Source organism: Martes martes (genome assembly GCF_963455335.1).
Source record: "Martes martes genome assembly, chromosome: 2".
NCBI lineage: Eukaryota > Metazoa > Chordata > Mammalia > Carnivora > Mustelidae > Martes > Martes martes.
Window position 1 is genome coordinate 80,489,391 of NC_137889.1, and position 18,414 is coordinate 80,507,804.

At 37.4% G+C, this 18,414-nt stretch overlaps 2 protein-coding genes across 2 annotated transcripts in view; one reads left to right on the top strand and one right to left on the bottom strand.

Annotated features, from left to right (window-relative positions):
- The window catches only part of ETFDH (electron transfer flavoprotein dehydrogenase), a 31,569-nt gene extending 18,795 nt beyond the window's left edge, over window positions 1-12,774 (bottom strand). The window contains exons 1-6 of the mRNA XM_080796759.1: window positions 12,363-12,774; window positions 6,007-6,147; window positions 5,369-5,598; window positions 4,028-4,109; window positions 3,547-3,665; window positions 1,060-1,137 (exon numbers count right to left, since the gene is read on the bottom strand). Of these exons, the coding sequence (XP_080652885.1) occupies window positions 1,060-1,137; window positions 3,547-3,665; window positions 4,028-4,109; window positions 5,369-5,598; window positions 6,007-6,147; window positions 12,363-12,396 (684 nt within the window). The 5' untranslated portion in view covers window positions 12,397-12,774. The remainder of the gene's footprint in view (window positions 1-1,059; window positions 1,138-3,546; window positions 3,666-4,027; window positions 4,110-5,368; window positions 5,599-6,006; window positions 6,148-12,362) is intronic.
- A 230-nt stretch (window positions 12,775-13,004) lies between these two features.
- Window positions 13,005-16,562, top strand: LOC308338650 (renal cancer differentiation gene 1 protein). The gene is made up of 2 exons (XM_080796893.1): window positions 13,005-13,275; window positions 15,055-16,562. Exons 1-2 carry the CDS (start codon window positions 13,090-13,092, stop codon window positions 15,208-15,210), a joined length of 342 nt encoding a protein of 113 aa, XP_080653019.1. The 5' UTR covers window positions 13,005-13,089; the 3' UTR covers window positions 15,211-16,562.
- Window positions 16,563-18,414: the final 1,852 nt, after the last annotated feature.

Consider the following 18,414-nt stretch of genomic DNA (forward strand, 5'->3'; position numbering starts at 1 on the left):
ATTCTATTCAAGATGGCAGAGAAAATGATGAATTCTAAGTTAACAAATAATTTATTGGGGACCAGACATGACCTGGCGCTATGATAGGTACTGGAATATAACGCTTTATGATCTCTGCCCTCATGGAGCTCATGATCCAGTTGAGAAATTAAGACAATAAGCAAATAAATATGAAGTGACAAATTAATTTACTGAGATGCTAATTTATGTTTTCTTCTGTTATTATGGGAAAGCAAGGTGTTTTTTTCCTTGTTCTTTCCAAGGAATCTTACACAGTGAGAGATTCAAATCCTGAGAGCTTTTCTTTTGCAAATTCAAAAATAAAAGCTGTAAAAACCTGAAGACCATCCAGGATTATATTTGAGTGAGAGGAAATCCATCAGTTTCATATTTGCTGAAAACATATTAAAATCACATCAAAGACTCTATCAGCATTACTGACAGTAATGCAAATGATTCTTGTCCATAGCAATGAAAATTATGGAAGTGGCTATGCAGCTGACTGATGACCTACATATATGTATGTTTTTTGAATTCTCCTTGAACCAGCTGTAACATCTTACTGATTCTATCATTTATTACTGAGTGAAAGAAAATCTTTGTCACATATTTGCTTTATGTTTGTATGACTCATGTTTTTATCTTTAAAAAAATTATTCTTAAACATGTTTTATTTACTTGTCTAAATCCTTTTTAGCTCTCTATTCTTTTTTTTTTTAAGATTTTATTTATTTATTTGACAGAGAGAGATCACAAGGAGGCAGAGAGGCAGGCAGAGAGAGAGAGGGGGGAAGCAGGCTCCCTGCTGAGCAGACTGCCCAATGTGGGACTCGATCCCAGAACCCTGAGATCGTGACCTGAGCCAAAGGCAGAGACTTAACCCATGGAGCCACCCAGGTGCCCCAGCTCTATATTTTTTTTAAGAGAAGAATTCCACATTAATAATTATATTCTAACATACACTTTATTAATGTGCAATTTGTAGCAAAACGAAATCATTGCATTTAGGTTGTTTTTTTTTCATCAGTTTGTTAAGCACATAACTGTTAAAACATTTACCTTGGGTGCACCATCCTTTTGTATCCCTACATCATTAGTGGCGATTCCTTTTACACTGCTATCCTCATGAAAAAGAACCTGAAATGAAAACATATTTGGTTATCACCTTAGGACTCATAACCACCCTAAAAAGAAGCAATGAACAGCCTTCGATATTTAAGAAACTGAATATGTTCTCTGGGTTACAGAAATAATAGACTTTAAAGTGTTTAGGCAAGAAAAGAGGCATGTTTTAAAGATACTCCTTTCTAGAGCATAAAAGAAGAACACACCTCAAACAGTTGGAAATAAAAGAAATGCCACAACCTTGATGAGGAAGGAAAGGGAGAAGCTACCATGAAGTCACTAAAGAAACCAGTCAGAATAAATAAAGAGCTCTGAAGAGATCAGGTATCAAAGACAAGTATACAAACCCTGAAATCAGGGCCTCTAACAAGTGAAGACCATTAGTATTGGGTTGGAAGACAATAGTGTCAGGAAAGCTTCTGTTCAAAATGAGCTAAGATCCCAAAAAACAAAAACCAAAGAAAATGACATAACAAAACAAAACAGAAAGAGGTTCAAGACACCCTAAATGTGATTAAAGTTTATTTCTGGAGCAAGTCAGATTGGCAAAACTGGTCAAAATTGTAATTTGGAGGATGAGAAATAGCGATGATCTATAATTCTTACTGAGTTTCTGTTTCCTCTCTGGAAGACAATGCCCTTTAGATAGGAAGTACAAAATATACACTAGAATCACACAGACAGCACAGGAGTGGAAAGGTAAAGCAAGGATCAGCAGCAATGGATATGAAAAGAAAAACATAAACCTCTTGCTTCATATCCTGAAAATGAATCAAGAGTAGAATGTGGCTTTGAACTAAAACTGAAGTCCGGCTCAGAGTACAAAAACACCTGACAAACCTGACATTAATCTATTGATGATGATCTTTAAGGGACTGAGGAAAAGAAGAGAGGTATAAGAGACTGTGTGTGTGTGTGTGTGTGTGTGTGTGTGAGCGCGCACGTGTGTACACAAAAACTGAAAATCATAGATTCTACAAACCACCTACTTGTGATTTTGATACTAATCCCAGGACTAATGTCAGGGACATTTTAACCAGGAGAAATAAAAAACCCCACACTTGGGTCCAAAAACCCAAACGCATATGTGTGTGTGTCTGTGTGTGTGTGTGTATGGAAAACAAAAATTAGTATAGCAGCAAGTATAATACAGGGACCTATGTGTTTTATTTGACTTACATACTTTAAGCGTAAAAACAAATAAAAAAATTTTTTGAATTTTCCCTGGGGCCAAAACCAAAGAAAACTATCCTTCCTGTCAATTCTTTCAATCATTTCCTTTAGAAAAGTTAACTATAAACTTCTTTTTTGTCTCTCTCAGATATAGGAATGTTTTTAAAAGTCTTATTTAAGACTCTTGCCAGATCTGCATCTCAGAAATGTGTTTCCCAGAGGCCTTGTAGACATATTTGAAATCTGAACACCAAAAAGAATAGTGTCCCGTTTTCCTGTCACTACAAGAATCTGGGCTAGGTGCTTGGCTCCAGCTGTAACTTCTTGTCAAAAAGATTTAAGAAATTTTATTTTTCCTCTGGATAAAGACAAGTAACATGTATGTGATGGATTATATCTGTGTGGCTATGTAAGAGGGCAAGATTTCTTTCTGTCTTGGCAATGTCCTGGCAGACTGCCTGTGACATGCACTGCAGTCTTGGTTTAATGCTTATTAAATAATAAAAATTTTAAATAATTTATATAGGTGATTTTTCTGGGTTGGCAGGAGATTTTATTTTTAATCATTTCTCCAATAAAACTTAGTGAGAGTCAACAGTATGATATGTTTGCCAAAAGCATTATTTGGAAAGAAATAGAAGAATGGTTTCTAGAATGAAGAAAGCAAGAGCCCTGCTCTATACTAGGCTTGAAGCAGTTTTTTCATTCTGGATGCCACTTTATAAAGGGAATAAAAGGGAATGCATTCAGAGGGCACTGAGAATACTGAAGGAACTCAAAGTATATGTAACACCATGGCTGAAAGAACTGAGAATATTTAACCTAGGAAAGATAAAAACACCAGAGTGAAAGTGGAGAAGAAGAGAGAGGGGCATGATTATAATTGGAAAAGCGTCCTTGGAAGAGGGCATTGATTTGTTCTATGTAGTGTAAAACAGAATATTTATTTCATCAGAAGAAAGAGAGTGTTATCAAAAATCCAAACATCAGCTAGAGATGATCTCACCCCCGATGCTGTGCAGTTGTAAATTACACAACCACGTGATAATGTCAGGAACATTATTCAAGATCAGGAATTCAAGTACTCTTTGGATTAGATCTTTCCAAGATTCCTTCTAACCTTACAATTCTAAAATCTTATGGCTTTTCTAAAATATTTATTTCTTTACCTCTGTACCATTCTTAGTTTATATTCAAAAGAAAAAGAGATTACTTCCTATAAACATTAAAAAATACAACTGTACAAACCTCAGCAGCAGCATAGCCAGGGTATACTTCAACACCGAGGGCTTCTGCTTGTTCTCCCATCCAGCTCACTAAATGTCCCAAGCGTACAATGTAATTGCCATGATTATTCATTGGAAGACCTACAAATATAGGCTTAATTTATCAATCTGACATTTTATTGATAAAACATTTCAAAACCATAAATACTTAATTTAAGAATTCTAAACAACGTATAATTTTTGTGTAAATATACACATCATCCTATGGTCAAAATTTCATTTAAATTCTACAACTTTGGCACACAGTTCTAATTACTGAATTAAAAAGCCATTGCAATACTAAAGTAAAATTCTGGGTTGCCTTATAAGGCTATCTCAACTCTTCTAGACTGGAAGACAAAAGAACTAGGTTCTAGTCCTGTTTTGCTACAAGCTACAAGATGAAATGTGGTTCCTTCCAGGTACAGAATTCTATGATTCTACAAATACTTATCACACCTTACCTGGAAGAATTGGCACAGGAATTCTGTATTTCTCTGTTAAAATTCCAAATCTGTCTTCTGTTACAGGAGTGTTAAGTGGAGCCTAAAAACAAAAGAAGGGAAGAGAAGGAAGCTTTTAGTTCATATTTGTAATGGTAAATACAAATAATGAAAAAACTATGTCAAAAGGGAAAGTGAACTACTCTCCTCACTTTTCTTTCATTTCCTTTAGAAACTTGGAACTGCAAATCCTCTTTGTCTCTTTGAGATGTATGGGAATCTTTTTAGAACCTAAATAAGCCAGTTTTACATCCCAGAAATCTTTTGGGGGGGCCTTGGAGACATCTTGGACATGGCTTCCTGTCTCCCTGTCTCTGTGGGAGTTTAGCCTAGGTCCTTGCTCCAAGCTGTAACTTCCTGCCTGATGAAAACATAAGAGAAGTTTTATTTTTCCTTTGGATACAATTAACAGGTATGTCATGGATTCTATTTGCTCAGTTATATAAGGCTCTGAAAACCTTTTTCTATCACAACTGGTATTATATAAATAATAATTCAATAATAACTATTTTTTGTACAATAGTGAAAAAAGAAAGTTAATTAGATGTGAGTATTTCTAGTTTAAAGGAGCTTGGTATTTTAGAAAGAAGAGCACAGATAAAATTTTTGGAATTCAATTTACTCCATATAGAAATAATATAGAAATCATATAATTTTTGACATTTACAAAGTATATTCACAGGTAGTGAATATTCAAGACTTGGCAGGCGTAACATAACCCATCTTACAGAAGAAAAAGCTAAGATATGTAAAGTGTAAGATTTTAATCAAAGCCATACAAATTATGAAAGCAGTAAAATTAACATTCAGTTCTCTGCATATCATACCAGTGCCTTTTCTTCTTAGGTTATGAGAGGCCATATTCATTTATTCTTTAGAATACTTGATTAGATTATCCTCTTTGGTTTTAGATATTACAATGTCTAAGGAAATTTACATAAAACTTTATTAAGAACAATGATATCAACACCTATGGAACAACTTAGGAAATATGCTCGAAATCAACATGCTGTATTTTATTTGGTACAAATATTCTAACATCTTCTCAAGATAAGGCCTTCTTATAAATCCAGTACATAAATACAATGTATAGAAGGTATTACATGAGTACATGAGTTAATATCTTAAAATTGTAAATATAGTTGATATGATTCAATTTTTGGCCCTTTTTAAGTTAAAAAATACTTATCTATACAAATCCTCTAAGAGACAGGATTATATAAAAAGGGTTTTCTATATTCTAGTAGTTTGGAAATAGATACGATAAAGATTACATTTTGAAAAAAAACCAATTTTTCATACTCCCTTCTCCTTCCAGTCTGGGAATAATTCTTCAAAAGCACGTGGATCAAGGCAAGCCCCTGAGAGAGTATGAGCTCCTATTTGAGCAGCTTTCTCTACTAGACACACACGGATGTCCTTTTCATGTTTAGTAGCCAACTGCTTTAGACGAACAGCCGCAGAGAGTCCTGCAGGGCCTGCACCAACTATAACTACATCCGCTTCTTCTGCAAACCTCTCCATGTTCACTCCTGGGAGGAAAAAATGATTTAAAAAATACATGAAAATTCTGGGATGAATATGATCTGATAAAAATCACAAACTAGGTCACAAACACTCACTATGCTTTAGAGCATTTACAGAAATTGCCCCTCTGCTTTGCATGAGAATGATACTAAATATATTAATGTATTAATTGGATGTTCTCTTAGGTTCCATTCCAGTGTCTATCTTATTTTTGCTTCCATAAACCACTTTTGACTTTGAGATTTACTACTAAAAACTTTGCAGATATTTTCTTATCAATATCAATATGTAATAGATTTGGTGAAGCTATGAAATATTATTAGATGATTTTATACTATCATGAAAAATATTTCCACAAAATGATAAAAAGTATCTACAAAAGCTTCAACACTTCTACAGAAATTATTACTTACCTTCCCATCGCTTGTCCTTATCCCGGGGATAAATAGTATAGTGGGTAGTAATTTGAGGTACAACAGAAGTTGAAGACCATCTTGTATGACACAGAGGTAGATGATTTTTCTTAATTTTTAAGGCATGAAAGCACTGATATGCTGCACAAAAATTGGTATTTTTTCAATTAGTTTTTCTCGGAGTAGACTAAAAAACCATTTTTTTAAAAGGACAATGAAAAAATTCTAGGATTAGGAATCAGATCTGATTTCTCTTTAATTTTCTATTAATTAGCCCTAAGACCTTCATTAACCTCTTTAGATTTCAGTTTCCTCATCCAAAAAAAGGAAAGGGTCACTAGATGATCTCTAAGGTACCTAACTGATTTAAAATTGTATGACCCACATGATGTCTTATAGTGGAAAATTTGTGTTTATATTCTCACCATATCAACACTGCAGACAGTGAATGGTTAGATCTAGGCTGTTGAGCCATTATTTGTGATACGACCTGAAACAGACTGTACTATTTCCTAGATGAACAACTTAGCTTCTTCTCATAAACCAATGTTTTCAAACTATATTTAAAAAGTATCTAATAAATTTTTTCAATTTAGCTCATATCAAGCTGAACCTAAAAACAGGATAACCATAAAATTTATCAGCCAAACTATACGTTTTTAAAAAAGATTTTATTTGCCAGAGAGAGAGAGAGAGGGTGCATATGTGCACAAACAGGGGGAAGAGCAGGCAGAGGGAGAAGCAGGCTCCCTGCTGAGCAAGGAGCCTGATGGGGGACTCAATCCCAGGTCATGACTTGGGACTCAAACCCTGGTCATGACCTGAGTCAGGGGCAGACACTTAACTGAGGCACCCAGGCGTCCCTAACCTAGATACTTTCGAGAGTAATAAGGGACAGTATTAATGATTATGCTGGGACAACATGGGCAAACTAGGTTTTATGGTCAGCTTTTTAAAAAACTGACTCTCCGATATGGCAATATCTTCTGAGAGCCTTAAAAATGTACTTATTCATTAAGTTAGCAAATAGAAATAAACAGAAGTGTGGAAGGCTTTATCTGTAATAATGTTCATTAAAGCTCTTGTCCTTGAACCTTCAATTCTACCTCTTCCTTCCCCTATCTGAAGCAGAGACCATAACACACCAAACGTCACAGAAAGAATTAATTAAGTGGGAACTTTCCTATTTTCCTTGGCAACAACCTCTAATGTAATCTGTATTTGTGTCCACTCTTCATTCATTTTCTAGGTTACAACAGATATCTTTTCACTTAGAATAATGATAATAAGGCTTAGCCCTCCCAATTTCGGAGGGACATCAATCCATCTGAAGCCTTCCCTTTCACCTGCATCTTCAATTTCTGTCTCCCTTCTCTGGTACTCTTCTCCTTGATACTTTTTCCCATTACATATATATATATATATATATATATATATATAATGACAGAGACTACTCCCTTGGGAATAGCACAGATACAAAAACTTGTATTGGAGTTATAGTAATTATGAGTCTGTTTTAGGAGAAGGGATAGAATAATCAAAGGAAATGAAAGGAATAAAGAGTTCAGAAATAGAATATACATAAGGATTTTCCATATGCTAAAGATGCTATTTCTAATCAGAGCAAAGAAATGGTTACTTATTAAATGGTCAAAGATATGGAGAAATTCATTTGGAAAAAATTAAACCTTTCTCTTCCTATCAAAATGAATTCCATATGGTCTATGATTTCAATAGAAAAGTCAAAGTATAAAAGATTATGTTGATACATCCACAGATTATTCGTTTCTCCACTTTTTTTTTAAATATTTTATTTATTTGACAGAGAGAAGTCACAACTAGGCAGAGAGGTGGGCAGAGACAGAGGAGGGGATCAGAGAGCCCGATGCAGGGCTCGATCCCAGGACCCCGAGATCATGACCCGAGCTGAAGGCAGAGGCTTTAACCCACTGAGCCACCCAGGCGCCCCCGTTTCTCCACTTTTGAGTGTGGACTGCAATTAGTGACTAGCTTCCAATGAGTACAAAAGGGAAAAATATTAATTTTACAATGGAGAAATACAGAGACCCTTTAACCAAATGATTAAGTTTAACATTACTGGCAACAAGACATTTTGGTATCACATACTCCCTGATGTGATAAGAAGGGCTCTTTACTCTGTGGCATACTTCTCCAAAAGCTGTAACCTTGGTCTAAACATGAGAAATCATCAGAAAATTTCAGATGAGGGACATTCTACAAAATGCCTGGCTAGCATATATTGAAAGTAGCAAAGTCGTGAGAGACAAGAAAAGACAAAGGAACCCTCATACACAGCTGGTGGAAATGTAAAATGGTACAGCCCTTTGGAAAAACGGTACAGCCAGTTCCGCAAAACCTTAAACATAGTTTCCACAGAACTCTCTCCCAGGTATATACCTAAGATAAATGAAAACACACAAAAGCTTATATATGTATCTTCGCTGATGTATTATTCATAACAGCCAAAACATAGAAAAAGCCCAAATACCTGTTTGTGAATGGATTAAAAATGATATATTCATACAATGGAATATTATTCAGCAACAAAAAGAAATTCAGTAGTAATAAATGCTACATTATGGATGAACTTTGAAAACATTATGCTAAATGAAAGAAGCCAGCCATGAAAGACCACATATTATGATTCCATGGGTACGAACTATCCAGAATTGACTATAGAGAAAATAGATTAGTTTGTTGCCCTAGGGCTAGAGAGGTTGAAGAGTGATTGCTAATGGGTGTGAGGTTTCTTTTGAGGGTGATGAAAATGTTCTGAAATAGATTGTCATGATGGTTGCACAACTGTGTGTTTATAGTAAAAATCACTGTATATCTTAAAGGGTATGATTGTAGAGTATGTGACATATCTCAATAAAACTATTATTAAAAATAGAAGATTTACAGTCACACACAAAAAAGATTATGAGAAAATAAGAATGTGGAGCAACTGGCTCTCTCATTCATTACTGGTGGGAATGCAAAATGGTACAGCCACTTTGTAAGACAGTTTGGCATTTTTACAAAGCTAACCATATCGGGGCGCCAGGGTGGCTCAGTGGGTTGGGCCTCTGCCTTCGGCTCAGGTCGTGATCCCAGGGTCCTGGGATCGAGCCCCGCATCGGGCTCTCTGCTCAGCGGGGAGCCTGCTTCCTCCTCTTTCTCTGCCTGCCTCTCTGCCTACTTGTGATCTCTGTCTGTCAAAAAAAAAAAAAAAAAAAAAAAAGCTAACCATATCTTAACAAATGATCCAGCAGTTGTACCCCTTGGCATTTACCCAAAATGAGTTGAAAATTAATGTTCAGACCAAAACCTTCAGTCAAGCAAGATGATTAAGCTCTAGAGATCTGATGTTTAACACTGTACCTATAGTCAATAATAATGTACATTTAAAAATTTGCCAAGAGGGTCTATCTCATGTTAAGAGTTCTTATCACAGTAAAACAAAAGAAAGAAAATGTCCAGGTTAAAAAAAAAAGCCCTTCACATGAATGTGTATAGCTTTATTCATAATTGTCAAAACTTAGATGTCCTTTAATACGTGACTAGATAAACAGATACACTGAGGTGCATACATACAATGGAATACTATTTAGCGCTAAAAAGAAATGAACTATTAGACATGAAAAAACACGGAGGGAACTTAAATGCATATTGAAAGAAGCCAATATGAAAATGCCAATCTACATATTGCATGATTTCAACTATATGAGATTCGGGAAGAGGCAAAACTATGGAGACATTAAAAACATCAGTGGTTGCCAAGGGTTTAGGAAGAGGGAAGAAGGGATGAATATGTGAATTTGAATATGAATATTATATATAAATATAAGCATTATATCTGCAAATGAATAAGTTTCTAAACATGGACTGTAACAAATAGTAAAGATCAACGAAGACTTTTGCATGGATTTGAAATGTAAAATGTAATAAAATTTACATTTTAATGGACATAATGAAGAGTTAAGAAATTTTAATTATGACAGCATGCCTTACCTTTCATGACTTTATGGAAATTGTGGGGCAGCTACAATCCCCATTTACAGTAAATACATAGGAATTCAGAGGATCCCACCACCCAAGCTTTCAATCCTTCCAACATCAGTCAAGCTCTGAGACTACAATTGGATTTGAAATGAATTATGAAGTAATGGAAACCGAGCTGTGATGAAAAAAGAATTTTCTTTCTTTCTTTTTTCTGATTAAATGGAGACATATATCCTTGCATGGGCTATTCTTTAGCACTCAACTGCAGAATGAACACATTTTTAAATTTTACTGTTTCCAATAAAATAATTTTTTTAAAGCAAAAATCTGGCATCAGACATCAATAATTAAAGATTGTGATGAATACAGGAAGGGAAGAGATTTAGAGTGGCTGAACTTTTGGCTTTTAAACACTAAAAAAAAATAATCTGTTTTTGATAATCTTAGAGTGGCAAGGAAATTAATTTTCTCTACTTGCAAAGGCATACTAAAGATTATAGTATTGGGAATAATTTTTAAATTATTATTTCAAATATCCTAAGTCTTGAAAAAATGTACATTAAGACACATAAAGGTATTATAGGAGAATTTAGTTCTAGAGTTCAAATATAGCATTACCATCATTCAAGAGAATATTAAATAATTAATCATTTGTATTTTTATTATTAAGAGATATTAAAATCTTTGTCTTATGATGAATTGTAGTTTAGTGTGTAGAAGTTATCATTTGCTGCTGAAAACTGATGATTCGGTATCAGATAAAAGTAATTCTATTGCTTATACAGCTAGTTATTTTCTTGAGAATATATCTGGAACTGGGTATTTCGATTTCCACCACGGGATTAAAAAGTCACAACCTTTACTCCCTTTCTGAAAACAAATCTGACATTCCACTTTAGATATTTGAACAATTAGGCATGTTGGCTGAATTTTGGTAGAGAAGTAAGGTCAAAAAGTCCATTGAACTCATAAGATCACCATATCAAAGTCACACTGCCAACACATTTGTGTCCATCTCCTTGTTGCCAGTAGTGTTAACACAGAGCTATGAAAATGACAACGATTAAAGTATCCATGGAAAATGGAAATGCTGGGGTGCCTGGGTGGCTCAGGTGGTTGGGCGGCTGCCTTCGGCTCAGGTCATGATCCCGGGGTTCTGGGATCCAGCCCCACATTGGGCTTCCTGCTCAGCGGAAAGCCTGCTTCTCTCTCTCCCTCTGCCTGCTGCTCTGCCTACTTGTACTCTCTATCTCTACGTCAAATAAATAAAAAACCTTAAAAAAAAATCTTCTAAAAAAAAGAAAGAAAATGGAAATGCTAATTTTGGTGGAATGTAATTAACGCTTGGCCCAAGAATGATTTCAGCTAAATTAGGCAGTAGGGCAGATACCATCTTACTACTTTGATATTTCACAAAACATAAAGTGTATCTACACATTAGGTGTAGTAATACACGCCCAAGTATCAGGAACTTTAAATAAAATTCGAATTTAACATATGGTGGCCAAATCTGACAATTTCTATGTGCATGAAATGTACATAATAAGAACATCCTTGAATTTGCAATATGTATACTTGCTTATTCTATAACCAAAAATTAATTTAAAGAAACTAAACCAAAAAACTAAACCAAATGTGACAAAATGCAAGATCCTGTAGTGAATCTTTTTGAATGCTTAAACCCTTTTTAAAAAGTAAAGCAAAACAAAGACCACCCAACTGCATTATTTTTACTTAAGAGGAAGAAAAGGTAATGAGGTATTTTCACAAGTCATTGTGATGGTTCTAGGAGCACCCACAACATGATAAGCCTCTAAAGTTAATTTTAGACAATGTAGAAAAACTCCTGGCTCCAGATATAAACTGGTGACTTGGGCCACGCATATGGATGTTAATCATGATGTGACAGATCAAACTTCAAATTCTTAATGGACTGGGATGGATGGCTGCAAAGACGAAAGTCAGGACACGACCAAGAAGAAAAACTGTGCAAATATTATTTTATCCATTTCCAACAATGCAACAGAAAACACCAGAGCTTTGGGATAAGAATTAGGACCAGATTTGAAAGGTTCAGTTCGCAGTCCACGGGAGGGCTGTGTTAAGTTTCCTCCGCCCGTGACCTTTAGCCTAGTTGTCAGTTCTTCCAATTGGGACAGCTCTATGGGGAGGAATCTAGGGTCCACTGCCAGGTATGGACGGCGTGACCTTGGCCCGAGTTTAACCTGAGGACTCCAGGAGAGCAGGTGAAGAGAGGCAGGTGTCTAGAGCCTCCCCAGCTGTAGCCCTGCCCGTTTTGCCCTAACTCCTCGACCTTCCTCTAATTATCCCCGCCCGGAGTTCCCTCTCACCCGGGCAGGACAGCTTGGCTAGCCGCACCAACATATTCTCTGGTCCCAGGACCGTCGGTGGGACACAACGGAAGGGCTGTCAGTAGTTCACTGCGGGTGCTGGACCTCTAGGCCGCGGGGGGCGCCATCACCTGCCGAGAATGACCAACACCTCCGCCGAAGTTTGCCTCTCAGTTCTGCCCAATGCTTTGGCTTCGCGGTGTTCCCGCCTCTTTCTTGCTCTGCGCCGGCGCCGCACAAGACGCTACGGCCGGCAGAGACATCCGGGTCACGTAAAGAAAGAGGAAAAGGAAAGGGACTCCAAGTCCCAGCACGATCCCGGCTTCAGGCTGAGGATTGGTTCTCCGTTTGCGTCTCACCAAGGCGTGGTGAGGACGCGGGAGCGCAGCTGAGAGAAACCCACAGATCCTGTGGTACACGCGTGCGCATCAAAAGTAGTGGGCGGTGTAGCGGCGCATACAGCATTCTGGGAGTTGTAGTCCTCTATTCAAGCGCCTTCTGAGCCTGACCGGAGGTTTGCGCCGGAGCGATGTACCGCCCAAGGTGATTGGCTGTCCCGAAAACATGACCTAGTATTCGCGGACTTGGGCAGAGACCCGCAAGGAGACCGGGCGGGACTTCAGGAGGGAGGGGGCGGGGCTTCTGGGTGTTGGGCGCGAGCAGTTTGAAAGGCGGTTGGTGTCGGTTCGGCTGCTAAGGTCCGATTTTGCAGCCCCAGCCCTGCTCAATGGCAGATCCTGAGGAGCTGCGGATTTCTTCGCCGCCCCCGCGGCCCCCATCCTCTCCCTCGTCTTCAGACGCCTCGTCAGCGTCTTCCCCCGGCGTTCCAGTGAGTTTGGGCTGGCCAGTTCCGAGCAGGAGCAGCGGCCGAACGGTGGACCCTCTGGAGGAAGTGGAGCTACAGATTGGAGACGTGAGTGTCGCTCGACGGGTCCCGGGGCCGCGCCGCCACTCGGCCCTTGTTGATAGATCGTTGCTGTGCAAGGGAGGGAAGGACCAGGAATCCGCATCTCGCCCTTCTGCCCCCAAGGCTGTGGGCTGGGGGGTGGGCTAAGTAAACCGGAGACCCGAGGTCCCGTGTCCACCATCCCCGAGAACTCCGTGTTTAGAATTGGTGTTGAGGAATAAGGGGTTGTCCCTCCACCACTACCCCTCCCCCCGCCCCACCTTCCCCACCCCTCGCTGTTTTCTTTTTGTCTCGCCTTCTGGTTTCAATCATCCTCCGTAACCTGAAACCACAGAGCTCTGCTGCGCGGACGTGTGCTGGCGATGTCTGCCCTCTATTCCTCCTCGTCTGCTGGTGCTTAGGATCAGGCTGTGATTTCTTTCCTTGGGTCTTAAGATCCCGCTGCTCTAGTTGGCCACCTGCCAAAGCCAGCCGGCAATGCTATTAATCGCCTGTCTCAGGCTTGCTTTGCGCTGGACCCAGTTTGGAGGGGTTACTTAACCGCGTCTGTAGTCCAGATTGGTTTCATCAACGGCCAGGTCCGAGACCTCCCTGTGATTGCTAGAGGGCACACTGTGGTTTCTGTTGAGTCTCGAATTCCACTGACACACACACACCCACCCCCAGCGGAGTTTCAGTAAATAAGAACTCTTGGCTGAGTCGAGTGAATGAGGTATGTAGGATGTAATACTCCTAGGAGAACTTTGTGGAATAGACACTCCTGTGCAGATTGGAAACTGCGGAATGAACTCGATTATCTCTCGTTGCTTAATAAGTTATTATTATTAGTATTTTTAAAGATGTATGAAGGGCTGATACAGCTTCAGTATTTGCTGAAGGAGACTGGTATCAAGAGAATACGTTGAGTGGACTGCTGATAGGTTATCTAGGAACAGTGTAATTTTATATTCTAGGTGAAGAAAACATTTGCATAAGAAGTGAATTCCACGAAGAGATGGATATTTTTTGTATGCTGCTTTGGTTTGTTTTGATTTTGTTGATGTAATTTGTCCGTTCAGAGTATCTGTTCTTTGATCTGTACATTTTCATGGTCTAAATAGTGTTCACAAGTAAAATTAGTGGGACAATGCCCTTGTTACCTAAATATCAGTGAGCTGTTTGTCATGAAGTAAGTCCCTCAGATGCTTCTGGTACTTAGTGTCAGGGGGTCCAAGTCCTCTTTTTGAGCTAAATGAGTCTAGTGAATTTCTTCCTTTTTTTTTCTTTTAAAGATTTAATTTTTTTTTTTTTAAAGCAATTTCTACACCCACCGTGGGTCTTGAACTCAACAACGCTGAGATCAAAAGTAGCTTGCTTTCTATGATTGACCCAGCCAGGCTCCCCTGGTGTATTTTCAATTAAGAAAAAAGTACTGAAAAAAACCCAAAAAAACCCCCCCAAAAACCAAAAAAAAAAAAAAAAGAAAAAAGTACTGACTTGTTATGTCCGGTGCATAATGGGTATCTCTCCAGCAGACATTTCTTCAAAGCTTACTGACTTGTTGTGTCTGGTGCATAATGGGTATCTCTCCAGCAGACATATTTCTTCAAAGCTTACTTTAAGGAATTTCATAGGTTCCCTGAAGAAGCTAGTGTTTAGTTTGAAGATTTTTTGCATTTATGGAAAATAAGTTGGGCATGGGAGTCAGGGTTTTAAGCTATTTTTAGACTATAAAATGAGATGAAAATCTGAAAGATAAACATATTATTTGACTTTCTCTCCCTCTGTCTTTTTTTAAAATTTCAGGCAGCATTTTCATTAACCAAACTTCTTGAAGCCACATCTGCAGTATCAGCTCAAGTGGAAGAGCTTGCCTTCAAATGTACAGAAAATGCACGTTTCCTTAAAACATGGCGGGACCTCTTGAAAGAAGGCTATGATTCTTTGAAGCCTGACAACTGATTTGGCTGTGTAATAATTTGATATTTGATATTTGCACACGTACCATAACTATATGGTTGTCTCCAGCAGTTCTGTATATTCAGAATGAAATCTTGGTTTTCTCACTTTTGTGAAAGCAGAATAATGATTCTGTTTTTCATGCTGGATGATATTTATCTTTAAGTACTTTCTGTCCTCTAAACTTTGAAAGTCTACTTTATGAAAGTTAATTTCATCAGTAGATAACGTTAATAATGCTACAGTGTTACCAATAGAAAAAAACATGTAGGTCATTATTCTGTTTGATTTCTAAGATGTCAGAAATGCCAGCGTTTGAAGTTGAACTTCATTTTGTGGACCAAGGGAAGTAACTTTAAGGTTACCAGTGTTGGCCCAGCTCCACCACGCCAAGTTCCCTGGAACTAATGATTGTGTCTTACTTACTTCTTTATCCCCAGCACCTAGAACAATGACAGTGTCACACAACAACTAGCAAATGTTTGTTGAATAAAAGAGTTGACAATACAGTTAAAAGCTGTTTTTTTTCACATGAAAATTATAATTGTTTTTCTAAAAATATTTGAATTAGAACGTCACAGACTTTTTAGGAAGACATTCTTTTCTTTATAGGAATTTGCAATTTAACTGATAACTTTTAAAATTATATGATAAATATTTTTTATTCTTTATGATGCTTTATAAAAAGATTTTACTTCAGAAAATGAAAGCCTGTCTGGAAAGAATATATATATATATAAATTTTTTTTCCCTTTTTATTTCTCAGGTTAATTGGTATGTGATGTTGTATGTTTGTTCTCTTTAAAGTGCCTTATCAAAATTATGGGTCTGTATTACTGCTTTTTGAACTTTGCACATAATAATTCTAAATTCTAAATACAATCATTCTAAAGATGCTTTGTTTTTAATGCATCAAATTTAAATGATGTGATTGGTTTCATATTATTTGACTTTAATGACCGTGTTCTACTTTACTTGTCTTTACTTATCTTAGGTTGTTCTATCACTTTTTGCTGGTTTATGTCATATATGTCAGTGATTAAGCCAACTAATTCTCCATAACTTGTAGGCATCTTTGATATGGTATCTTAATTTTTTTGTAGATGTGGAGATGGTATGGGACTATACTCTAAAGCTGTACAGTGGGGACAAATGGATGGACAAAGAATAGTATTGTTTAGTATATTATATTAGGTCATAGTTCTTTATTAATTTTTTTAAGTTAAAGATAGCATATGAGGTGTGTTTCTACCAAAGAGATACTTATTTTGATATTAGAAAAATATTTTTCTTATATGTCATCAAAATTGCAATTTTCAGAATATACAGAAATAAACATGTTCAAAGCAGATTTTAATTCATTTCTTTGGGTTCATTATTTTAAAACCTTTACTGAAATATTTAAAACATAAGAGTAAATTATTAGAGGACATATTCCCACCGTGCAGATTTAATAAATGTTAGCATTTGGTTATACTTTCTTCAAATCTGTTTGTTTGTAAATGTTAGTTACATTTGAAAGTTTTGTTACCTCTTTGATCCCATCCCTTCGTCTCTCCCCAGAGGTAACTGTTGTTCTACAAGTGGTATGTCCTAGTTTGTGTTCTTATATTTTTAATGCATATGTATGTTTTCAAAGCAGTACGAAATACTGTTTCATGTATGTGGTAGCTAGCCTCCAGATGGCCACAACAGTCCACCTCCTGGTGTTTATGCCCTTGTATGGTCTCACACGTTAAGTAGTGCTGACTTGTGTAACTATTGGGAGATTCAGGAAATGCAGTGTGTGATTTCTGAGGCCATAGCTGTGTCCATTTTTCCATTATTGTTTTTTCCCTTATCAATTTGTAGGTATTATGTATTTTGAATACTAACTAATGATCTGTTATCTGTGTTTTAACTATCTTTTGTAGTTTGTGATTCATCTTCATATTTGATTGTGGAGTTTTCATAAATAAAGGTTTTTAATGAAATCTTACTAGTTTTTCCTAATAGTGCTTTCTGGGTCCTGTTTTGAAAGGATACTCTCCTTTACATCTTTCCAAAAGTTAAAACATTTTTGTTTTTAATGTTTAGGTGCTTAATCCATCTGAATTTTGCTTATGGTGTGATTTTGGGATCTTATTTATTTTTGCATGTGTCTTGGTGTTCCTCCAAGTATCAGTATTTTCAAATGTTATCTCTGTCATTCAAATACCATATAAATGCTTGGTTCTGAGATCATTCTAATCTGATCTATTTGTTAACCCTATGCTAAGATTCCCTGTAACCTCTGTTATAGCTTTATCATAAGTATGATCTGTAGTACTTTGATTTTGGTGTGTGTGACTTCCTCCTCCAACCATGTATATATTTTTTTATGTTGGGAAAAAAAAATCATGTTAGTTCATTTCTAATTTTGTTGAATTGTGGTCAGCTGAGGTTAACCCCTGATTTTAGGCAGTGAGCTTTCTGTGGACACTTACTTTTTTCCTCAGCACTAAAACTCAGCTGCTAGTGTTAAGAGTCTGGTAGGCCCAGAGCTCAGCTTTGTTTACAGTTTCTGTTGCCATGTGTGGCCCGCAGAGAAGTTCATCTTATTTTTAAGAGTTGCTTTTTGGAAAAACATCCTTTTTTTAGGGGTGCCTGGGTGGCTTAGTGGGTTAAGCCTCTGCCTTCAGCTCATGTCACGATCTCAAGGTCCTGGGATCGAGCCCCACATAGGGCTCTCTGCTCAGCAGGGAGCCTGCCCCCCCCCCACCTCTCTGCCTACTTGTGATCTCTCTGTCTAATAAATAAAATCTTAAAAAAAAAAAATCCCCCCCCTTATTTCTAAAGCATCCCTCCCTTTTTTTTTTTCCTCTGCTTCATGGGAGGGGTTGGGCAAGGCTTCAGAACAAACATTTTTGGGGGGTCTGGGTGGTTCCGTCTGTTGAGCATCTGCCTTCGGCTCAGGTCATGATCCCAGAGTCCTGGGATAGAGCTCCCCGTAAGGCTCCCTGCTCAGCAGGGAGTCTGCTTCTCCCTCTATCCTTCCCCCCCTTGCTTGTGCTTGCTCCCTCTCTGTCAAATAAATTTTTTTTTAAAAACCCCATATTTTCTTAGAGACTCAAATTTTTTCTTAGTAGCTCATTACCAGCTCTATATAAACCTCAGAGGAAAACAGTATTTTGACTAATATAATTAAAAGATTTAAAAGGCCATAGTCAATATGATCAAAAAATTTTT

Coding starts and splice junctions, on each gene's coding strand:
- LOC308338650 (XM_080796893.1), top strand. CDS start 13,090: ATGGCAGATCCTGAGGAGCTGCGGATTTCTTCGCCGCCCCCGCGGCCC. Junction 13,276..15,054: donor TGGAGCTACAGATTGGAGAC/GTGAGTGTCGCT, acceptor TTAAAATTTCAG/GCAGCATTTTCATTAACCAA.